This window comes from Geospiza fortis, unplaced genomic scaffold, assembly GCF_000277835.1.
Source record: "Geospiza fortis unplaced genomic scaffold, GeoFor_1.0 scaffold361, whole genome shotgun sequence".
Lineage (NCBI taxonomy): Eukaryota > Metazoa > Chordata > Aves > Passeriformes > Thraupidae > Geospiza > Geospiza fortis.
The window spans coordinates 437,805-455,069 of record NW_005054356.1 but is presented as its reverse complement, the minus strand read 5'-3'; the positions used below and the strand labels follow the sequence as shown (position 1 = coordinate 455,069).

Sequence of the window (17,265 nt, the reverse complement as noted above, 5' to 3'; positions counted from 1 at the left end):
CCTGTGCACATATATTTGGGAAAAGTATTTTATATATAAATATATATAAATGAGGTTTATAGATTTTGTGGATCTTTGTGTGTGTGTGTACATATATATATATATATGTGTGTGTGTGTATATGTATATATATATAAACCAGTGCAGCTCAGCAGTCTTGTAACATCCCAAGGACCCATTTTCAAAGGGCAGCAAAGAGGATGATTTAGGATTTCCAATCACAGAATCATTTGGGTTCGGAAACACCTCCAAGACCATTGGGTCCAACTGTTCACCCAGCACTGCCAAGCCCAGCACTGAGCTTTGCCCTTCCCTGTGATGGAATTGGGAGCAGCTCAGCTCTGCTGCATTTCCAGTGTGTTTGCTGTGTGTGAGCAGCTTCTGTCTCTGCCAGAGCCAAGCAGGGTCATCCCTGTGGGGCTGGAATCTCCTGCAGAGCTGCCCAGGTGAGCCAGGGCCATTGCTGCTGTGCAGAGTGACTGAAAACTCTGCAATCTTTGTGCCCTTGAAGCCTTTTCTGCAGTTCCTAAAGGCTCTTAGGAGAGGAGCTGGCTGTGCTAATCCCATGCTGAGCATTCACCTACCTGTGCTACCTGAGAGAAGCAATGTGGGGCAGAGAAGATGCTTGTTTGAAAAAAAAAGGAAAAAAGAATCAGACGATTTCTCTCAGGGTTTTCTCTGTCTCTAGTCAAGTTTGTTTTAAACTAATGGAAGTAATTAGCAAGTCACAGAGGGACTTTGTCTACGAGGTAGCCATTTTTAGATAATGGAGCATAAAAGTCGACACAGTGACATATGACACCAGAGCAGCATCTTGGAGCCACGAGCTGGGTCTTAAGCAGATGTTTAAGTACTTTGAATACTGAAATCACTGCATACACATACAGAAAGGTTGGTGGTTTTTTTTCCTCTCAGACTACTGTAGGGCTTTCTTTTAATCTCAGTAAAATCAAAGTAAACTCTGAAATGTTTTTTAATGTGCAGTCATTATCACTCCTTTCTTCTTTAAGTGTCTTTCAGTGAGTGATACGTGGGTACTTGGGGAACAGGGATGGAACTTGAGTTTTATGTGACCATCACACTGCAGAGGGGTGCAGCAATACAGCAGCTGATGTGCCAGGTTCCTGACAGTGACCATGGTGTTGAGCTGAAAATAAATAACATTTAGAAGTGAAGATGCACTTGATATGTTCACACGTATTTATTGTAGCTGTCAATGCAGGGGAGATTTGTAAAATTCAGGAGAGATTAAGGTGATCTCCCAGCAGGGTGGTCCCAGAGGTCCAGGGAATCTCCCCTCACAGGTCTCTGGGATTGTCCCAGTTCTTGTAGGTCGCAGCAAACCCTCATCCAGGCCTTTCAGGTAGTTTTTATGTACCAGATAACTTTATCCATCTTATTTTTTTATAAATCAATGTGTGACATTTGCTGTTTGTGCCCAGCAGTTGCTGCAGCATTTGGTAACACTTCCCACCACACACATAAAAATGTACCAGTGTGGTCTAAATAAACACACAGCGCAGAAAGCCTTTGTAGATGTACAGATATGACACAATCACAGCACCCCAGTTATTGAGGGGTGCACGTTGGTGAAGGAGGGGAAGGATTTTCCCCTCCTCTGCCATAGTCTGCTCCTCATTTCTCCCTACTTTGATGTGCCTGGGGACTTTAACCAAATGGGTTAAGCCATTTCCTGGCTGCTTTTTTCTTTCACCTGTGCCATGGTTGAGTTATTTTAAAATTTATATCCAAATTAGTGCTTGATTCAGCTCAGAGCAGGGCTGCAAAGCTGTGGTTGGTACAGGGGGAAAGGGGCAGCTGGGGTACAGCTGTCCCAGAAGCTCCTCTCCCTGGAGTGCCCTGCATCCCATCACCACAGCCAGCCTGGGTCAACCCATCTGCCCCAGCCCCTCTTCTGCAGGAATTAAGTGTCTGCTCAAGCCCACCAGAGCTGGCCCAGCAGGTTCTCCTCCTCTCCAGGCAGGCTGGAGCATCTCAGCATGGGAACCTGTCTAGCAATCCGAGCTGGAGCGCTGTGCATCCCCCCTCACTCACTTGAGATGTTTGTACGGGTACAATCTGTTTTCCTTCACCACATGTGTGTTCCGCCCCGTGGATTACTGAAATGGCAGAAAGTGTTTGGTTTCCTGTGTTATTAGCTGCAGGTTCCATTTCTATCCGATTTGTCAATGCTGTCACATAATAGGGTTGAGGTTTTTTCCTGGTCTAATATATGTGACATGTTTCATAATGCCAATAAAAATAGTTTTCAAACTAGACTGTGAAAGACTTTGACCAAAAAAAAGGCGAAAATAGAAATATCAGCAACTGGGGGGCTTTGATCTGACAAAGTAGGCTTTCAAATGACACGTTGTGGTTTATGAAGCACAGTTTTACAGTTCCTTTTTGCAGTAGCTGTAACATGTGACGGGTTGGCCAAGGTGGGAATGCAGCTCAGGACAGGGGGTCCAGTTCCAGCAGCAGATGCATGTTCCAGAATGGCTTCAACTTTTATTTCTGTGTTAAATTTTTTTGTTGTTTTTATATTTCTGATAATGGAATTGTTATGGGCTTTTGAATTTCAGTTAAGAATGTGCAAATAGCCTATCTGGTAAGTAGGTTATTGAAGGGTTAGGGAAATGGAGAACATTTCCTGAAAAAAAAATACCCACAGCGTGGGTAATAGACTCCAGTTGAATTTAAAAGATAATGGCAACAAGGGAGAAATCCACTTGTACAAATGGGGAACAGCTGTGTTTGAGATCTAATGAAACTGTATCAAATACTTTAAAAATGGCTTACAACTTCTTCCCTGGGGAACAGAGATAAAGCACAAGAGCACTCCTGAAAGGTCGAAGAAACAGTTAAATCATTTCCTTGATGGTTATTAGAGATATAGAAGACATCAGTGAAAATTAAATGTCTGAAACTTGTATTTGATTGCTTTCCTTATCACGCCAATCTCACACATTTCTCCCATCTCTTCCTCTCCGTTCTAGTAAAATTTAATAACTGTGCTGGCAACAAGGGCGTGCGGTACGAAACCAACAGCCTGGACTTCAAGGTGAGGGCGGACGGGACCCTGTTCGCCGCCCACCACCTGCAGGTGCCCTCCAAGCAGCTGATCCTGGTGGTGACTGCCTGGGACCCCCAGACCCTGGGCAGATGGGAGGCCATGGTCAGGTTTCTGGTGGCAGACAAGTCCCAGCACAACGGACACAAGGTAAGAGGTTTTTTTTAAAACTCTTTTTCTTGCTTTGTTCTTCCTTTGCCCCAAAGTGTTTGTGTTGTCTGGTCTGTGCTTCATAAGGAAGTGTCCAGGTAGGAGATACCACGAGCAATATCAATTCCTACCATAAGGAAGTGTCCAGGTAGGAGATACCATGAGCAGCATCAAATTCTTTGCAAATGATCCTTGAACCTCTTTGACAGAAATTATTTAAGGTCTCCAGTGAGTGAGGTGTTCTCTAAGTTCATACTTCTGTGTTTTTAAGTGACCACTTGTCTCTGTCATACTCCGTACATCATGTACATCATGTTTGCACCTCATGGCTGATAATCTCTCTTGACTCCCAAGTCAAACCAGGAGATGAAGGGTGAAGAGTCAAAACTAACCATCTTCCTGATGGTTTTAAGCTCAGATTTCTTTTGTGACAGCGCAATCGCACACTGGCAGCTCTGCCCTGCTCCTCATCTCCCCGGTTTTCAGAGTCACTCTTGCGAGCAATCTGCATGGCCCTGCAGCTTCCAGAGGGGAGATTTGGGCTCGTTCCTTCCCTTGCAAGGACGGGGAGCGTTGCTGCTGCCTGATAAGGGCCACGTGCTGACACACGGGGCGGGCAGCGGAGCGCGCGGTGCCAAACGTCCCCTGCGCTCAGTGCCAGCAGCTCCCCTCGCCCAGCCCGGCGGGGAAAAGCCAGAGCCAGCCTTGCAGGCAGCAGGGTACAGATGGTTTCTCTCTGCTTTAGCTCCATACACGCTGCTGAAAGGCAGGAGGGCTCTGTCCCTGCCCTGCAGTCTGAAAGCAGTGTTCCTTCAGTGAAAATCTGCTGGTGGGCTGCACAGAGCCACTGCAGCTGGGGGCTGCTCCAGGAAAACACATTTCTGCTCTGCCCCTGGAGCAGCTGTCGCTTTCCCACGTCTTCCATATAAGTTCTGGCAGCAGCAGTTCACATTTTCGTTTTCACTGCTAGTCTGGGCTGAAGATCTTTCTCTGCATGGAGTAAATGCAGTTATCTTCAGTTATCAGTTATCTCTGGTGCTGGCTCAAACAGTGCAGGGCTGGGCTGGTTGGGTGGTGGCATTTGGGCAGGATTTGGCAGGGAATTGTTTCCAAGAGCCTGGTTTATTGCTGGATCTTGAGGACCAGCAGGGTAAGGATGAAGGTGTGTGTGTGTCCTGGGGGCAGCCGTGGCTCCTCCAGGGACAGGTGGGGTGTCGTGGCCGTGGCTGTAATTTGGATTAATTAACCATTAACCACTAATGGTCCAAACAACAAGACTGGCTTCTGCTGCCATCCTGTCTGTAGTGCTTGGACAGAGTGCAGGGCAGGGTGGGGAAAGAAGGAGAGAATTCCTGTGCAAGTTGTTAGAATTCCACCGTGTAACTCTGTGCTGTTTGGGAGAGCTTTTGCCACATTTGAGACAAAAAGGAAAAACTTGGACAGGCTTAAATCTCTCACTTGCCCAGTGGGCTGACCCCTGAGGTTTTGCAGGGCTTAGAGTCATATGAATAAACTTCTTCTGCTGTTCAGTAGAGCTTGAGCTTGTGGAAGATGTAATTAAACCCTGTTTGTTATCGTCAACTCGATTTGCCATTTCTAACCAAAGAAATACTGCTTCCTTCTAAAAGTAATTAAATATTGAAGGAACAAAGTAAGATGTCTTACATGCTGCTTTAAATTTCTTCTCAGTGTAGCAGAAAAAAAACCTGAATAAGCACACATTTCTGTTTTAGTAGAATGTTTGGTTGGAAATTCATCTAATGTTAATGTAATCTGAACTCTGGTTGAAAACAGAGAGCTAAGCTTCTTAAAATTCATATCCCTCCTTTCTAAAAGCCTTATTAGTGTGTAGTTTGAGGCTGGAAAAATACAGAAAACAAGACAAATGACAAGGTCATGAGCAGTTTTATTGTGGGTCCCTATAGCAGGCATCTGACTTGTATTTTATTTAAATGCCTGTGGTTTTTGCAAGCAAAATAATCCATTGTTTACTAAAGAAATAAATATGATTATGAGATTATTTTAAAAAATAATAGTGTTTATGCAGAAAAAAAGAGCCCCAAACCTTACAATATCCAGTTCAATATGTTTCAGGCCGTGACCCTTATATGTTTTGTGGCTTTTACTAGAGGCAGATTTCACATTTGGTTTTGTGTAGAATAATATGACTCAAGCGAAACTATATATATATTTTTTCTTTTTAAAGACATTTCAGATTGTTTTGTTATACTCAGGATATAGAGATGGCAATTGTGAGAGAGAAAGGAGGAGGTGACCTGAGCGAGGGAGGGAGACCAGTTTTCTTCTGGTGCATCCATTTATTTCCATTTTACTTTGTAAATTTGTGACTGATTTTGCGAAAATGCTGAACAATTCCCAGACATTATAAATAATTGGCATGAAATTCAGTTACTGCACCTGCTGATCACTGTTTGTTGGCACCTACAGCACAAAAAAAGTCCTTTTACCTTGGAGCAATGAGCAATGGCCCTCAGTGAGGGCAGTCCCTCATGACAGGGGCCTTGCTGCTCCTCAGAACCCCCTCTGAAAGGATAAATCAGAATTTAGTTCATGATTATCCAGGGATTAAAACTGCATCAAAACCAGTCCTCCTAGAACGGCCATTATTAGACATTTGGTTTATTGTGGAGGTTATAATACAGAACAAATGTTATGGGAGAAAGCAATGGTTTTGGGATGCTGGCTGAGATTCTGTGGGGCCAGGAGTGAGCCTGCCTGCACAGTGGGACAGTGGGCTCCTTTCCAGGAGAGCACAGAGGATTTATCCAGCAATAAATGATCCTTTGGATCTGTGATCCTTTCTTGTCGCAGCGTGTTTGACTGAAATTCTGTGCAACAGGCTGGGAGTGCTTGGGTGGTGGCCAGGGGCTTCCAAGGCAGCAGATCCTTTCTTGTTGGGCCAGTCCCCACTTTGTGTGCTTCCACTGCAAAATCAGAAGGTTTGGTGTCCATACCTGTGCCCCAGATCCTCCAGCTTAACCTGGCTCTTGATGCAGCCTAACATTTTGATGGGGAGGACGCAGCACAGTGACAATTCCCCTCTTTCACAGCGTTGGCCTTATAAATGTGCTGATTGCTTGAGATGACTGAATAACCTGCCAGATTTCAGTGAAAAACACTGTAAGGAAAGAGTTCTAACTGCTACATTAAGGTGTCATGCTAGTAGGGTGAAATGATAGAAAAGAAGGGAAATAGTTTAAAAATGTGCTTTATGATACATGAAGCATACATGTCCCCTCCTCCCCAGCAAACACTTGAATGTAAACTTTTTTTTTTTTTGTTAATAAAAGTGATGTTAGTAACTCAGGGAACTTTTTTGTTCAGTCTTGCAGGAAACCTGATAGCAATTCAATTAGAAAATGCAAATGAGGTCACTCATTTCCCACAAGAGTGCTGAATTACCCCAGAGGAAACTGAGTGATATTCCAGCATAACAATAAATACTTAAGATAAAGTTTCTTCTACTGTTCTTGTCTGGCTGCCTGTTGTTCCAACTGAAAGTTTCAATCGGGGCTGTGGGTGTAGTTTGGGAAGAAGGAAAAAGAAAATAAAAGAAAAAAGAAAAGAATAAAGGAGAAAAGGAAAAGAGAAAAGATGCTATTTTTATGAAATAAAGTCTTTGTGGCTTGTGTCAGCATTTGTGAAAGATGAACTTGAGTGGGATAATGCTCCAGAAGAAAGCAAAGTAAAGCCAGGCTTTACTTATCTGGAATTAGCAGTGTAATGTCTTCTTTTCTAAGAGTGCATGCTATTATTTTGAAAAATTGGATATTGATTCAACCAAAAGTCTAAAAATGAAAGTTATATTTGTGAACAGTGACGTTGCTGAGGACTGCAATCTTCAGAGTGTCCTGTGTTTTAGTTACAGAAACTCAAATTTTCCCATTTATGAGTAGAAATGTTGTTCCATTCGTCCTTCACACCCTGCACCTGCCCTCTGTGTCCATCAGTCCAAGCTCCTCCTCATCATTCCTTGAAAACCAACTTCCCCCACCCTCTGTGCTGGCTCATCCCATCTGAAGTTCTGACCTTCTCATTTACATTGATTGTTTTCTTTAATTTTCAGTCCTTTCGTGTGTCTAAGGCACATCTGGCAAATTTTCTTCTGTATTTATTTAGCTGTCTATTTTTCTGTAGTTCTCACCTCACAAGATAAAATCCAGATTTGTAGAAATACAGCATAGAAAGGAATTCATAGCAGAAAAGCTTAGAGGTACAGGATATATTGAGCACATGTAAGATGTCAGTCATCTGCTGCCAGTGACTTAGTTTAGTGGGAAAAAAAAATGCTGTTTTCTTTGAACTGTGTTTATGTCAACCAAAGTTTCTCGTTGTTTGAGCTTTTCAAATTCTGAGCATGGAAATATGTAAATTTTTGTAATGTTAAATCACTGGGAATTGTGCAGTTAAATTCAGAAATGTATGAGGTCTGCAGCTAGTGTTTAAAACATTGAGAACTGCTGTCAGAAATCAATTCTTGCTTAAGCCCAGCTTGTGTTTTATTATATCTCATCTTATTTTGGGCTGCTTTCATAACCCAGCTATGAGTCCACAGCCAGACAATGTGAATGTGAAAAGCTGGTTTTTACAGACAGAGGGCTTTTTTTTTTTTATTTAAAGCCTTTAAATAATCATCTGTGGTATTTCACCTGGCAGTGGTTTTAAATTCCAAGAACAGCCTTTTATTGCTGATCACAAGCACAAAGGTCTCTGGGCAAGGAAAGGCTTATTCAGCACTGCTCTCATTGATGGCCTGGGTTATTGTGCAGCCAGGATGCTCTGCACGGGCTGGGGAGCCCTCCCTTGAAGGAGGAAAATCAGAGTTTGAGTGGGATCTGTGCTTCCAGTGACTCCAGTCTCCCTGGCACTGTTGGGCAGGTGCACCTGGAGGAAATGAGACAAAATGTGTTCACTTCCTTCCTTCTTTTCCCTGCACTGGGGTGAGATGTTACCTATGGCATCAGGGTGAGGGGAGTTTGCCCCATCAAACTGTTTTATCACTAGAGAAGGGCTGAGAAAATGAGGTTTTTAGTTGTCATCCTGCCTTTTTCTGACAATGCTGGTGCATATTTTGAGTACTGGGTCATTACAGTGGCACTGTCCTCTTTCACTACCTCTGTGGGGGATCCAAGGCAATAACTAAATCCAGCAAAATAGCAACTGGAATAATTTTTATTTCTGTATCTCATCAGTCAAGCAAGACCTGGATTTATCTGTCAGGCAGGATACATGCAGAGATTTCTGTTTCCTTCAGATAACTTCTGAGACATTGTTTGGGGTTTTAACAAATCAGATCAGTGGAAAAGATAAGAAAGAAGATGACTAATAAATTAGTATCATATAATTGTTACCAGGGAGACTGCTCATGATATTTGTGCAAGTCTAATGAAGATGCATCTGCTGAACTTGCCTGACCTCGTGCTTGAGTGAATTTGAACGTCTCACCTGTAATCATTGCAGGAGGAGAGAGTGGTGGTTGTGAAAACACGTGAACTTCCCTGGCCTGATTTTCAGTTGTGCTGCATGCCATGGCCTCGTGCTGCAGCCCGGATAAGATATGACACACAGGTGCTCATTGCCTTGGAAAATCAGCCCACCACGGGAAGTTTCCAAGCACTGCACTTGCTGCATTTAGTTCTTAAGCAGTCAGCATCATACCAAGGGTCAGGCTCAAAGCCGTGCTCAAAAGACCATCTGTAAGTGAAATTCGCTCCAGATCTGTCTTCCTTCAAACAAAAAGAAGTCCTAAGGATTGAAGTGCTGACACGGAAATAAGTTTTTCCTGATAAAACAAACCCCTTGGACTGCTGTGTGCTCCTGCCTGTGATGTGTTCCTTGCCCTTGCCAGATCAAAGCTTTTGACCTCCCATTTCATGTTCTTTGTTGGTAACTGCTGAAGTCTGACTGCCACTTCAAAAAAAATATTTTGGACTGGATATCCTAAAAATACCTTCATTGCTGTGATAATCTGATGACAGCTGCTTGTAAACATGAGTTTGAGTGCAGACAAAAATTGCTTCATACAGACATGTCCATTAAAATAAACTGGTTTTATGGAATTTACATGTCCAGGATCTTTCCTTTAGCCCAGCAAGCTGAGACACATTGGTAGGTGCAAGCTCAGTGTGAAGGAGGATTTTTGGTTCCTCCAGCCTCTGGAGGCCAGGTCCTGGATTGTGGGATGAGGCAGTGACCCTCTGGCGTGTCCAGCTGGGGGAGTGCCGGGGATGGGTGTCCAGCAGAGCAAAGTGGCCTGAGAGCCTCGAGGAGTGGGATCTCAAACACTGTGCCCGCCCAGCAAAGCATTTAAACTCAGGCTTAAATTCCATCTTGCAAATTGAGATAAATTGAATGTGTCCTCACGGTTAAATCTGAGCATTTCTTAGGTGCACTCTGGAATTGGAGGAAAAAAAAGAAGAACAGTCTTTTCTCAAGAGCCTCTTGAAATAACCAAAGGATAACTTGAAAGGGCAAATTCTCACACTAGCACTGAGGAGAAGTACCAGACTGAATTACTTTACTTTGTGCTAAAGTAGCAGCAGCGCCTGTGATCTTTTAAATCTCTTGTGATCTTTTTACTTGCAAACATTATGAAGAGGAGGAGTATTGTTACATTTAATTCATTATGATTATTTTAATTTATGTATCTTTTGAACCTCATGGCTTTAGAGAAATAAAATGAGATTACAATTTTTCACAGGCTTTTAAGGGGTAGACTTGCTCCCACTTCTTTCTGTGATGAAGAGCACTTGTAGTAGTCTGAGTTTTAGAAGCAAAAGAATTGTGTTTTGGAGCCATGTTTTCAATTATTTTTTAGAAATTTTATTGGGGAGGAAGGACTCAGATTGCTAGCCCAGATTTTTCATACATTTTTCTCAAGATCAGGTGCAGGATGAGAGGTAATTCCAAGCTGCAATAGAGGTTTTCACTGTATAGTATGTGGCAAGGTCTACCACCTTTATTCCTAACATGCAGTACATAACAAGTATGAGTATTTTGTGGTTTAATAGCCCTACTCTTGAGAAGTGCTTGTACTTCTGAAGCCATTGTGTATGGCTTCTCCCAATTATGAGAATGACATTAACTTGAAGATAGAAGTGTCTCTTGGTAAACACTAGAAGGTAGAGTACAACAGTAATTTAGATGTTTCTTAAACAATCCTACCTGAGAAGCACTGTGAGATTAGATCTTACAAAGGGAGTGTGAAAAGGTCAAGTTGATGTGGGGAGCTTTGCAAGGAAAAAACCTCATCAGAACTTTTCCTGTTGGGATAAGATGTTCAGGCCATAAAATGAGGAGGAGAAGTACATCCAGAGCTGTGCTTTGGGGGTGATGTCATCTTCTGTCCATTGACAGCTCCTGCAATATTCAAAGCCTGACAATGACAAGAAAAGTATCACAGATGCTGGAAACCTGTGGGAGCCATAAAAGATTCCACCAAAGGCAGACAGATTTCTAAGGTACCTGCTTTGGTACATGATTCTTCCAGAGAGTGGGAGAGGAAGATCATTTGAAACCCTGAGAGAGTGCACTGGCCAGGAGGTGCCTCTAATCATCCATGTGGTACCACAGAATAAGTCTGAGCACAGCTCTGCCTCTCCTTCCCTGCCGAAACTCCCATCCCTTAGAGATCCTGTGGGCATTTTGTGTCTGCTCAGTAACGAAGTGAGCGCGCTGCCCGTGCCCGTCCTGACTGCAGCACAAAAGCAAAGCCTATTGAAGTGCTCTGGGAACTGGATTTCAGCTTAAATTGGTGATAACTTACCCAACAGAAAGCGTGGGTGAGCTCAGGAGATTTCTGATTTCAATTAAATTACACTGGGAAATCCACATCTCCCGTCCCAGCCTGGTCAGCAGGCGCCCAAACAGCCCCATTCTGGCCCTGGGGGTGTTAGCTGCAGCCTGTGTCCATGGGGCCCTCACCAACTCTGTTAGGTTTTCTGATCAAAGAGATTAACGTGTATTTGGGTTTTTTAAATAAGAATCTTCTGTTATAACCACATGGGTTATGCCCAGAGCTGGTGCATCTCTTTTCTCTGGAGTCCAGACTTAACTCAGCATTTAATTACAGTAACCCACAAAGGGCCCTGCTGCACCTTCTGCAAGGAAAGGATCTTCTCCTGCCTGACTCACAAGCCAGTCTGTCGTGTTCTCCCTATTTAAAAATTCCCTGGGTTTTACCTCATACTATTCTTCAGCTTTTTTCTTGCTTTGCAGCCCTGCAACACCAAGGAGCATTTTGACTCCTGAGTCACTCTGATCACATTTTATTACTTCTATCGGGTAAAATTTTCCAAAGCCTGCAAAGCCAGCCAGATACCTAACAACCTTAAATTTGCATTCATGCCTCATTTTTCAGCTCTCAAGGAACAGGGCATGTAGAGCTTTGACACTGACTCCTCAGGAACGAGGGGTTTTGGCATGGCTGATGCATTTGTGTGTGTTTCGTGGCTCATTCTCCTCTGAGGGCAGTAATTTGGTTAGCTTTTAGTCAAACTTTTTCTTCTGTGTCAGCTGATGTGTTCTGGAAGCTCATGCACTTGCCAAATCTGACAATTTTTCTTACTAATTGACTCTAATGCGAACTGCTCTATGCAGCCCCACTGCTAGCTGATAAAAACAAAAAGTAATGAATTTTTGCTTAACTAGCTGATTTAATTAAAATGTTTTATACTGTACTTGTATGGCTTCTATAAATGGAGAGGTAATTTTGTTTAATGAGTTCCTAACCAAACATTCCTGATTGTACGTAGCCAGATTTGATAAAGGTCACAAACGCTGCAATTCCACTGTTTGCTTTTGGAAGTCGTGATGATCAAACAGCTTGCTTGGGTACTGGAAATATCCTGTCAGGATTGGTTCCCTCTATTCCTGTTTATACCAGAAATTATTAGTATAGTTTTAGGAGCAGAGGGGGTTCTTCTCTGTATTTGAACACTGTTCATTATCTTTAAAGTGGAAGTGTACTGCCAAAATCCCATCTCATTGTCAATTAGTGGCTTCTCTGCAAACACATTAATTTAATGCCCCTGCTGAAGAGCTGTGTATTTTGGAACATCTTGCTGCTAAAACAATAGTTTTCAGAGCTCTTTGACACAAATCATTCATGAATGGCAATTTATGCCGTGATGGTAATGGGATGTGACATGCAGCTATCTTTGATTAAATTTACCACAGCTTACAACTATTAGTAAATAAAGCTAATACAGACAGTCATCTCAGAGTTCTGGAGGGTGGATAAGGAGAAAAACAGATTATGGATTCCTTACCTGTGCAGTTCCTAAATAATAGCTGCACAGAGCACAACTATAATAAATTAAAGTCTAAAATAAAAAGTCTGATCTTTTTAAAACTACTTTTTTTTCCTGTCTCCAACTTCAGCAAATTCAGCAATGACCTAAATAAAAAAGGAATCAATTACCGTAAAATAAATAAATTTGCTGTTTGTTCTGCAACCCTTTCATTCTACTGTATGAGAACACAAAATGGAATATCTTTCTATACTGAAAGATCAAAAACTGGAGAAATGGTGCATTTTGGGAAAAAAGGGTTCATTCGTCCTCCACTGCTGTCCCTGATGTCAGCAAAATGTTGTTTCCTTAGAACAGAATTCATGCAAATGTTTATTTTGCAGCGCTCTCATGTTCCCTTTGTTAAAGAACTAAGCTCTATTTTCATTGTCTTATTTTCTGTTTGGTAAATATAATTTTCTCCTGTCCTTTCTGCAGCTACCATGGAAACAAGCAAAAATGCTTCAGATTAAATATTTTTTTAATAGATTCTTTTTTTTCCCTGGTAGAAAATGGTAGCAGTTTTCAAAATGTATATTGATATAGGAGATGAAGGGAAATATTGTTTGAGCAATGGACTAAAGGTGGACTTTGTATCCCCTTGTATTGACAAAAATATATTAAAAACACGTTGCCTCAGTTAAACCCTATGAGTGACACTAGAAGCAAAGCAACCCAGGTATTTCTTCTCTGAAAAATGTCTAGTGTGAAGTGTGTTAAAGATCCTAGGAAAATAACAAGGCTGGCATATAAATAAAACAGGTTAAATCATGAATCATTTTGATACCTGGAAAATAAAGGCCTTATTTCCCTTCCTCCAGTTGCAGGTACTTTTTATTGCAAATGCAAGCATAATATATTTTAGTGCCGAAGCATTTCATTTTTCGGGTTGAGCCCTATGAAATTATTAATCTCCAACAAATGTACCCTAAGACTCGCTTGTTATTTATATGCAGGGAATGGCGGCTTATTTACCCAAACATTAGAGTGATCCAAAATGTTCAGCTAAGCAGGAACACAAAATATGATATTATATTATGTAAATGGGTTTGTGATACGCTCTGCTGGATAATAACTTCCAGATGTCTCCGTAGCCAGAGGCTGACGGATATCAAAGGCAGGTTGGCTGGGAGGGGAGACAAGCCAGCTGGCGAGGCTGGCTACTGCTAAGTGTAGCGGAAGGTGGGAGCTGGTGTTCCTTCACACTCACTGCTTCTATTTGTGGGCTAGTGAAAAGTCAGTGCCTCGTAGCCTTCTTGTCACGGGCAGGATAGGGCTGGAGGGGCTGCTGCCATCCCACGTGTCTTGTTCTGTCAGGGGATTATTTTTTGACTTCTTTCATGAGTAGAGGTGGGGGTTTGGTCTGAGTCTCCCAGTAAATGAAAGGCTGACGAGCCACAGACCAGCACTGACAGGAGATTATAGACTCACTAAATGGCTTTTCCAACTTATCCTTTATTCCCAGTGCCAGGTGCAGACAAGGAATGTCCCTGAGCTCTCAGCACCGTGGTGTAAATGGAGTTAGTTGAAGCACCCTGCAGCCTCATTAGTTTGGAGTAAGGTGTCCTGAAGATGTTGAGTTCAGAAGTCTGACAGTCCCTTTGGGATTTAGCTCCATGTCCTCTTCCCAACGCAGCAGCTTGTGTTCACCATCCTTAAAGGCAATTCTAGACTGAAAAGGGACTGGAAATGACTCCTGGGAGATTCCACTGGAGCTGCTGACATGGACTCCAGGATACCCCTATACCTTCTGTGAAGCAGGCTGGAGAGGAAAGTTCTTTTCACAATCCTTATAGATTGTGAAAAATTGGGATTGTGATTGTGACTGCATCTACTCCAACCTCTCATTGCTTTCTGAAAGCTTGATCTGCCATCTCAGAGAAAGGTTTCTGATGGACTAGTTTGTGTGTGTCACAGTCCAGGTGTGCCACAGTTCGTGTGTGTCACAGTCCAGGTGTGCCACAGTCCAGGTGTGTCACAGTCCGTGTGTTTCACAGTTCGTGCGTGTCACAGTCCGTGTGTGCCACAGTCCGTGTGTGTCACAGTCCGTGTGTGTCACAGTTTGTGTGTGTCACAGTCCAGGTGTGCCACAGTTCGTGTGTGTCACAGTCCAGGTGTGCCACAGTCCAGGTGTGTCACAGTCCGTGTGTTTCACAGTTCGTGCGTGTCACAGTCCGTGTGTGCCACAGTCCGTGTGTGTCACAGTCCGTGTGTGTCACAGTTTGTGTGTGTCACAGTCCAGGTGTGCCACAGTTCGTGTGTGTCACAGTCCAGGTGTGCCACAGTCCAGGTGTGTCACAGTCCGTGTGTTTCACAGTTCGTGCGTGTCACAGTCCGTGTGTGCCACAGTCCGTGTGTGTCACAGTCCGTGTGTGTCACAGTTTGTGTGTGTCACAGTCCAGGTGTGCCACAGTTCGTGTGTGTCACAGTCCAGGTGTGCCACAGTCCAGGTGTGTCACAGTCCGTGTGTTTCACAGTTCGTGCGTGTCACAGTCCGTGTGTGCCACAGTCCGTGTGTGTCACAGTCCGTGTGTGTCACAGTTTGTGTGTGTCACAGTCCAGGTGTGCCACAGTTCGTGTGTGTCACAGTCCAGGTGTGCCACAGTCCAGGTGTGTCACAGTCCGTGTGTTTCACAGTTCGTGCGTGTCACAGTCCGTGTGTGCCACAGGCCGTGTGTGTCACAGTCCAGGTGTGTCACAGTCCGTCTGTGTCACAGTCCAGGTGTGTCACAGTCCGTCTGTGTCACAGTCCAGGTGTGTCACAGTCCGTCTGTGTCACAGTCCAGGTGTGTCACAGTCCGTCTGTGTCACAGTCCAGGTGTGTCACAGTCCGTCTGTGTCACAGTCCAGGTGTGTCACAGTCCGTCTGTGTCACAGTCCAGGTGTGTCACAGTCCGTCTGTGTCACAGTCCAGGTGTGTCACAGTCCGTCTGTGTCACAGTCCAGGTGTGTCACAGTCCGTCTGTGTCACAGTCCAGGTGTGTCACAGTCCGTCTGTGTCACAGTCCAGGTGTGTCACAGTCCGTCTGTGTCACAGTCCAGGTGTGTCACAGTCCGTCTGTGTCACAGTCCAGGTGTGTCACAGTCCGTCTGTGTCACAGTCCAGGTGTGTCACAGTCCGTCTGTGTCACAGTCCAGGTGTGTCACAGTCCGTCTGTGTCACAGTCCAGGTGTGTCACAGTCCGTCTGTGTCACAGTCCAGGTGTGTCACAGTCCGTCTGTGTCACAGTCCAGGTGTGTCACAGTCCGTCTGTGTCACAGTCCAGGTGTGTCACAGTCCGTCTGTGTCACAGTCCAGGTGTGTCACAGTCCGTCTGTGTCACAGTCCAGGTGTGTCACAGTCCGTCTGTGTCACAGTCCAGGTGTGTCACAGTCCGTCTGTGTCACAGTCCAGGTGTGTCACAGTCCAGGTGTGCCACAGTTATAGCCACAAGCCCATGGAAGAGGCAAGGGAGAACTCAGACCCAAGTGTCAATCCCAGGCTTGCACACCCACTCACGCTCTTGCACACCTGCTCACACTCTTGCTTTAAATGATACAGCCAGCACAGGACTGCTCAGCTTCACCAGCCAGCTCTGAAAGATTCTGCCCCAATACAAATACTGAGGCATTAGCTCCTACTGGATCCAAACTCTCCTAACAAGTTTACATCCCAGCATGGGCTCCTCTCCTGTTGTTTCTCTTCATCCCACACTTTGTAATTACTTTTTCCCCTTGATCTTGAAGGTTTTCATCGGTTTTGGCTCAGCTGTATTTCTCTAGCTTATCAGTATCCTAAAGTGATAGACAGGCATAATTACTGAATTATCTGACTATTTTATATCCTCCTGTAATTATCTTTGTATTACCAAAGCCCATGCTTACATATTCCATGTTTAGAGTTTGATCCTGTTGTAACGAGTTGTAAATGTCACCGTGCAATTTTTGGAAAGGAGAGTGGATTTCACTTTCCCCTGGGCACGTGTCTCATGGATTGTCTGGTGCTGTATACCATCATTTTTGTGACATGTAGAAGAGAGTCACAAAAACACTGGGAGGGAAGCCACCCCAAAGCAGCAGCACTAGAGGTGCTTGACTTGATTTTGTGAAGGGCTATGGACAGTTTGTGTTCTGGTGGCGCTACAAAAGGTGGAGGAATATTTTTATTTTTTGAAAATGTTTCTGAGATTCTGTTAGGCATGTGGCCAGCGAGGCCATGAGAAAACGAGCAGTTGTCATCTCAGTAAAAACTGTTCCTCAGCAAAACTAGAGTTGGAAGCTGTATTTTAGAATTCATTTAATTTGGTGTCATATTCTGCTTTTGAGTTGAACTTTAGATTCTTACAAACCCAAAAACACTGGAGAGTTTTCTGGGGCTCACAGTACAAAAATGCTGTTATTCCAGATATGTTCTGGATGTTTCTATCAGAGATCTGAATAGTTCTGGCATTTATACTCACCAGACTTTGTTACTGCAATTGTCTCACAGCTTTTAAGCAGCAGAAAACATGTACAACATATTTAAACAACACCAGAGAAATTAAGGTCAAGAGAATGCATTGTCAACGAATGAAGAATAAAAAGAGCTGTTGCTTAAAAAAAAGAAAAAAAAATTCTTGTTGCAAGATGCTTTTGAAATTCTACATATCAAATTCAGAGTCATGTTGATGATTTATTCTAATATAGGAAAACATCATCAAGAGTGACAAGCAAGCTAGTCACTGTCTAGTCACCTGCCAGCAAGTATTTCAT

General features: G+C 43.6%; 1 protein-coding gene across 1 annotated transcript in view; it reads left to right on the top strand.

Moving 5' to 3' along the window:
* Positions 1-17,265, top strand: part of LOC102040724 (cadherin-4) — a 412,700-nt gene that overhangs the window by 241,701 nt on the left and 153,734 nt on the right. Inside the window, exon 2 of the mRNA XM_031059080.1 lies at positions 3,000-3,223. Within this exon, the coding sequence (XP_030914940.1) occupies positions 3,000-3,223 (224 nt within the window). The remainder of the gene's footprint in view (positions 1-2,999; positions 3,224-17,265) is intronic.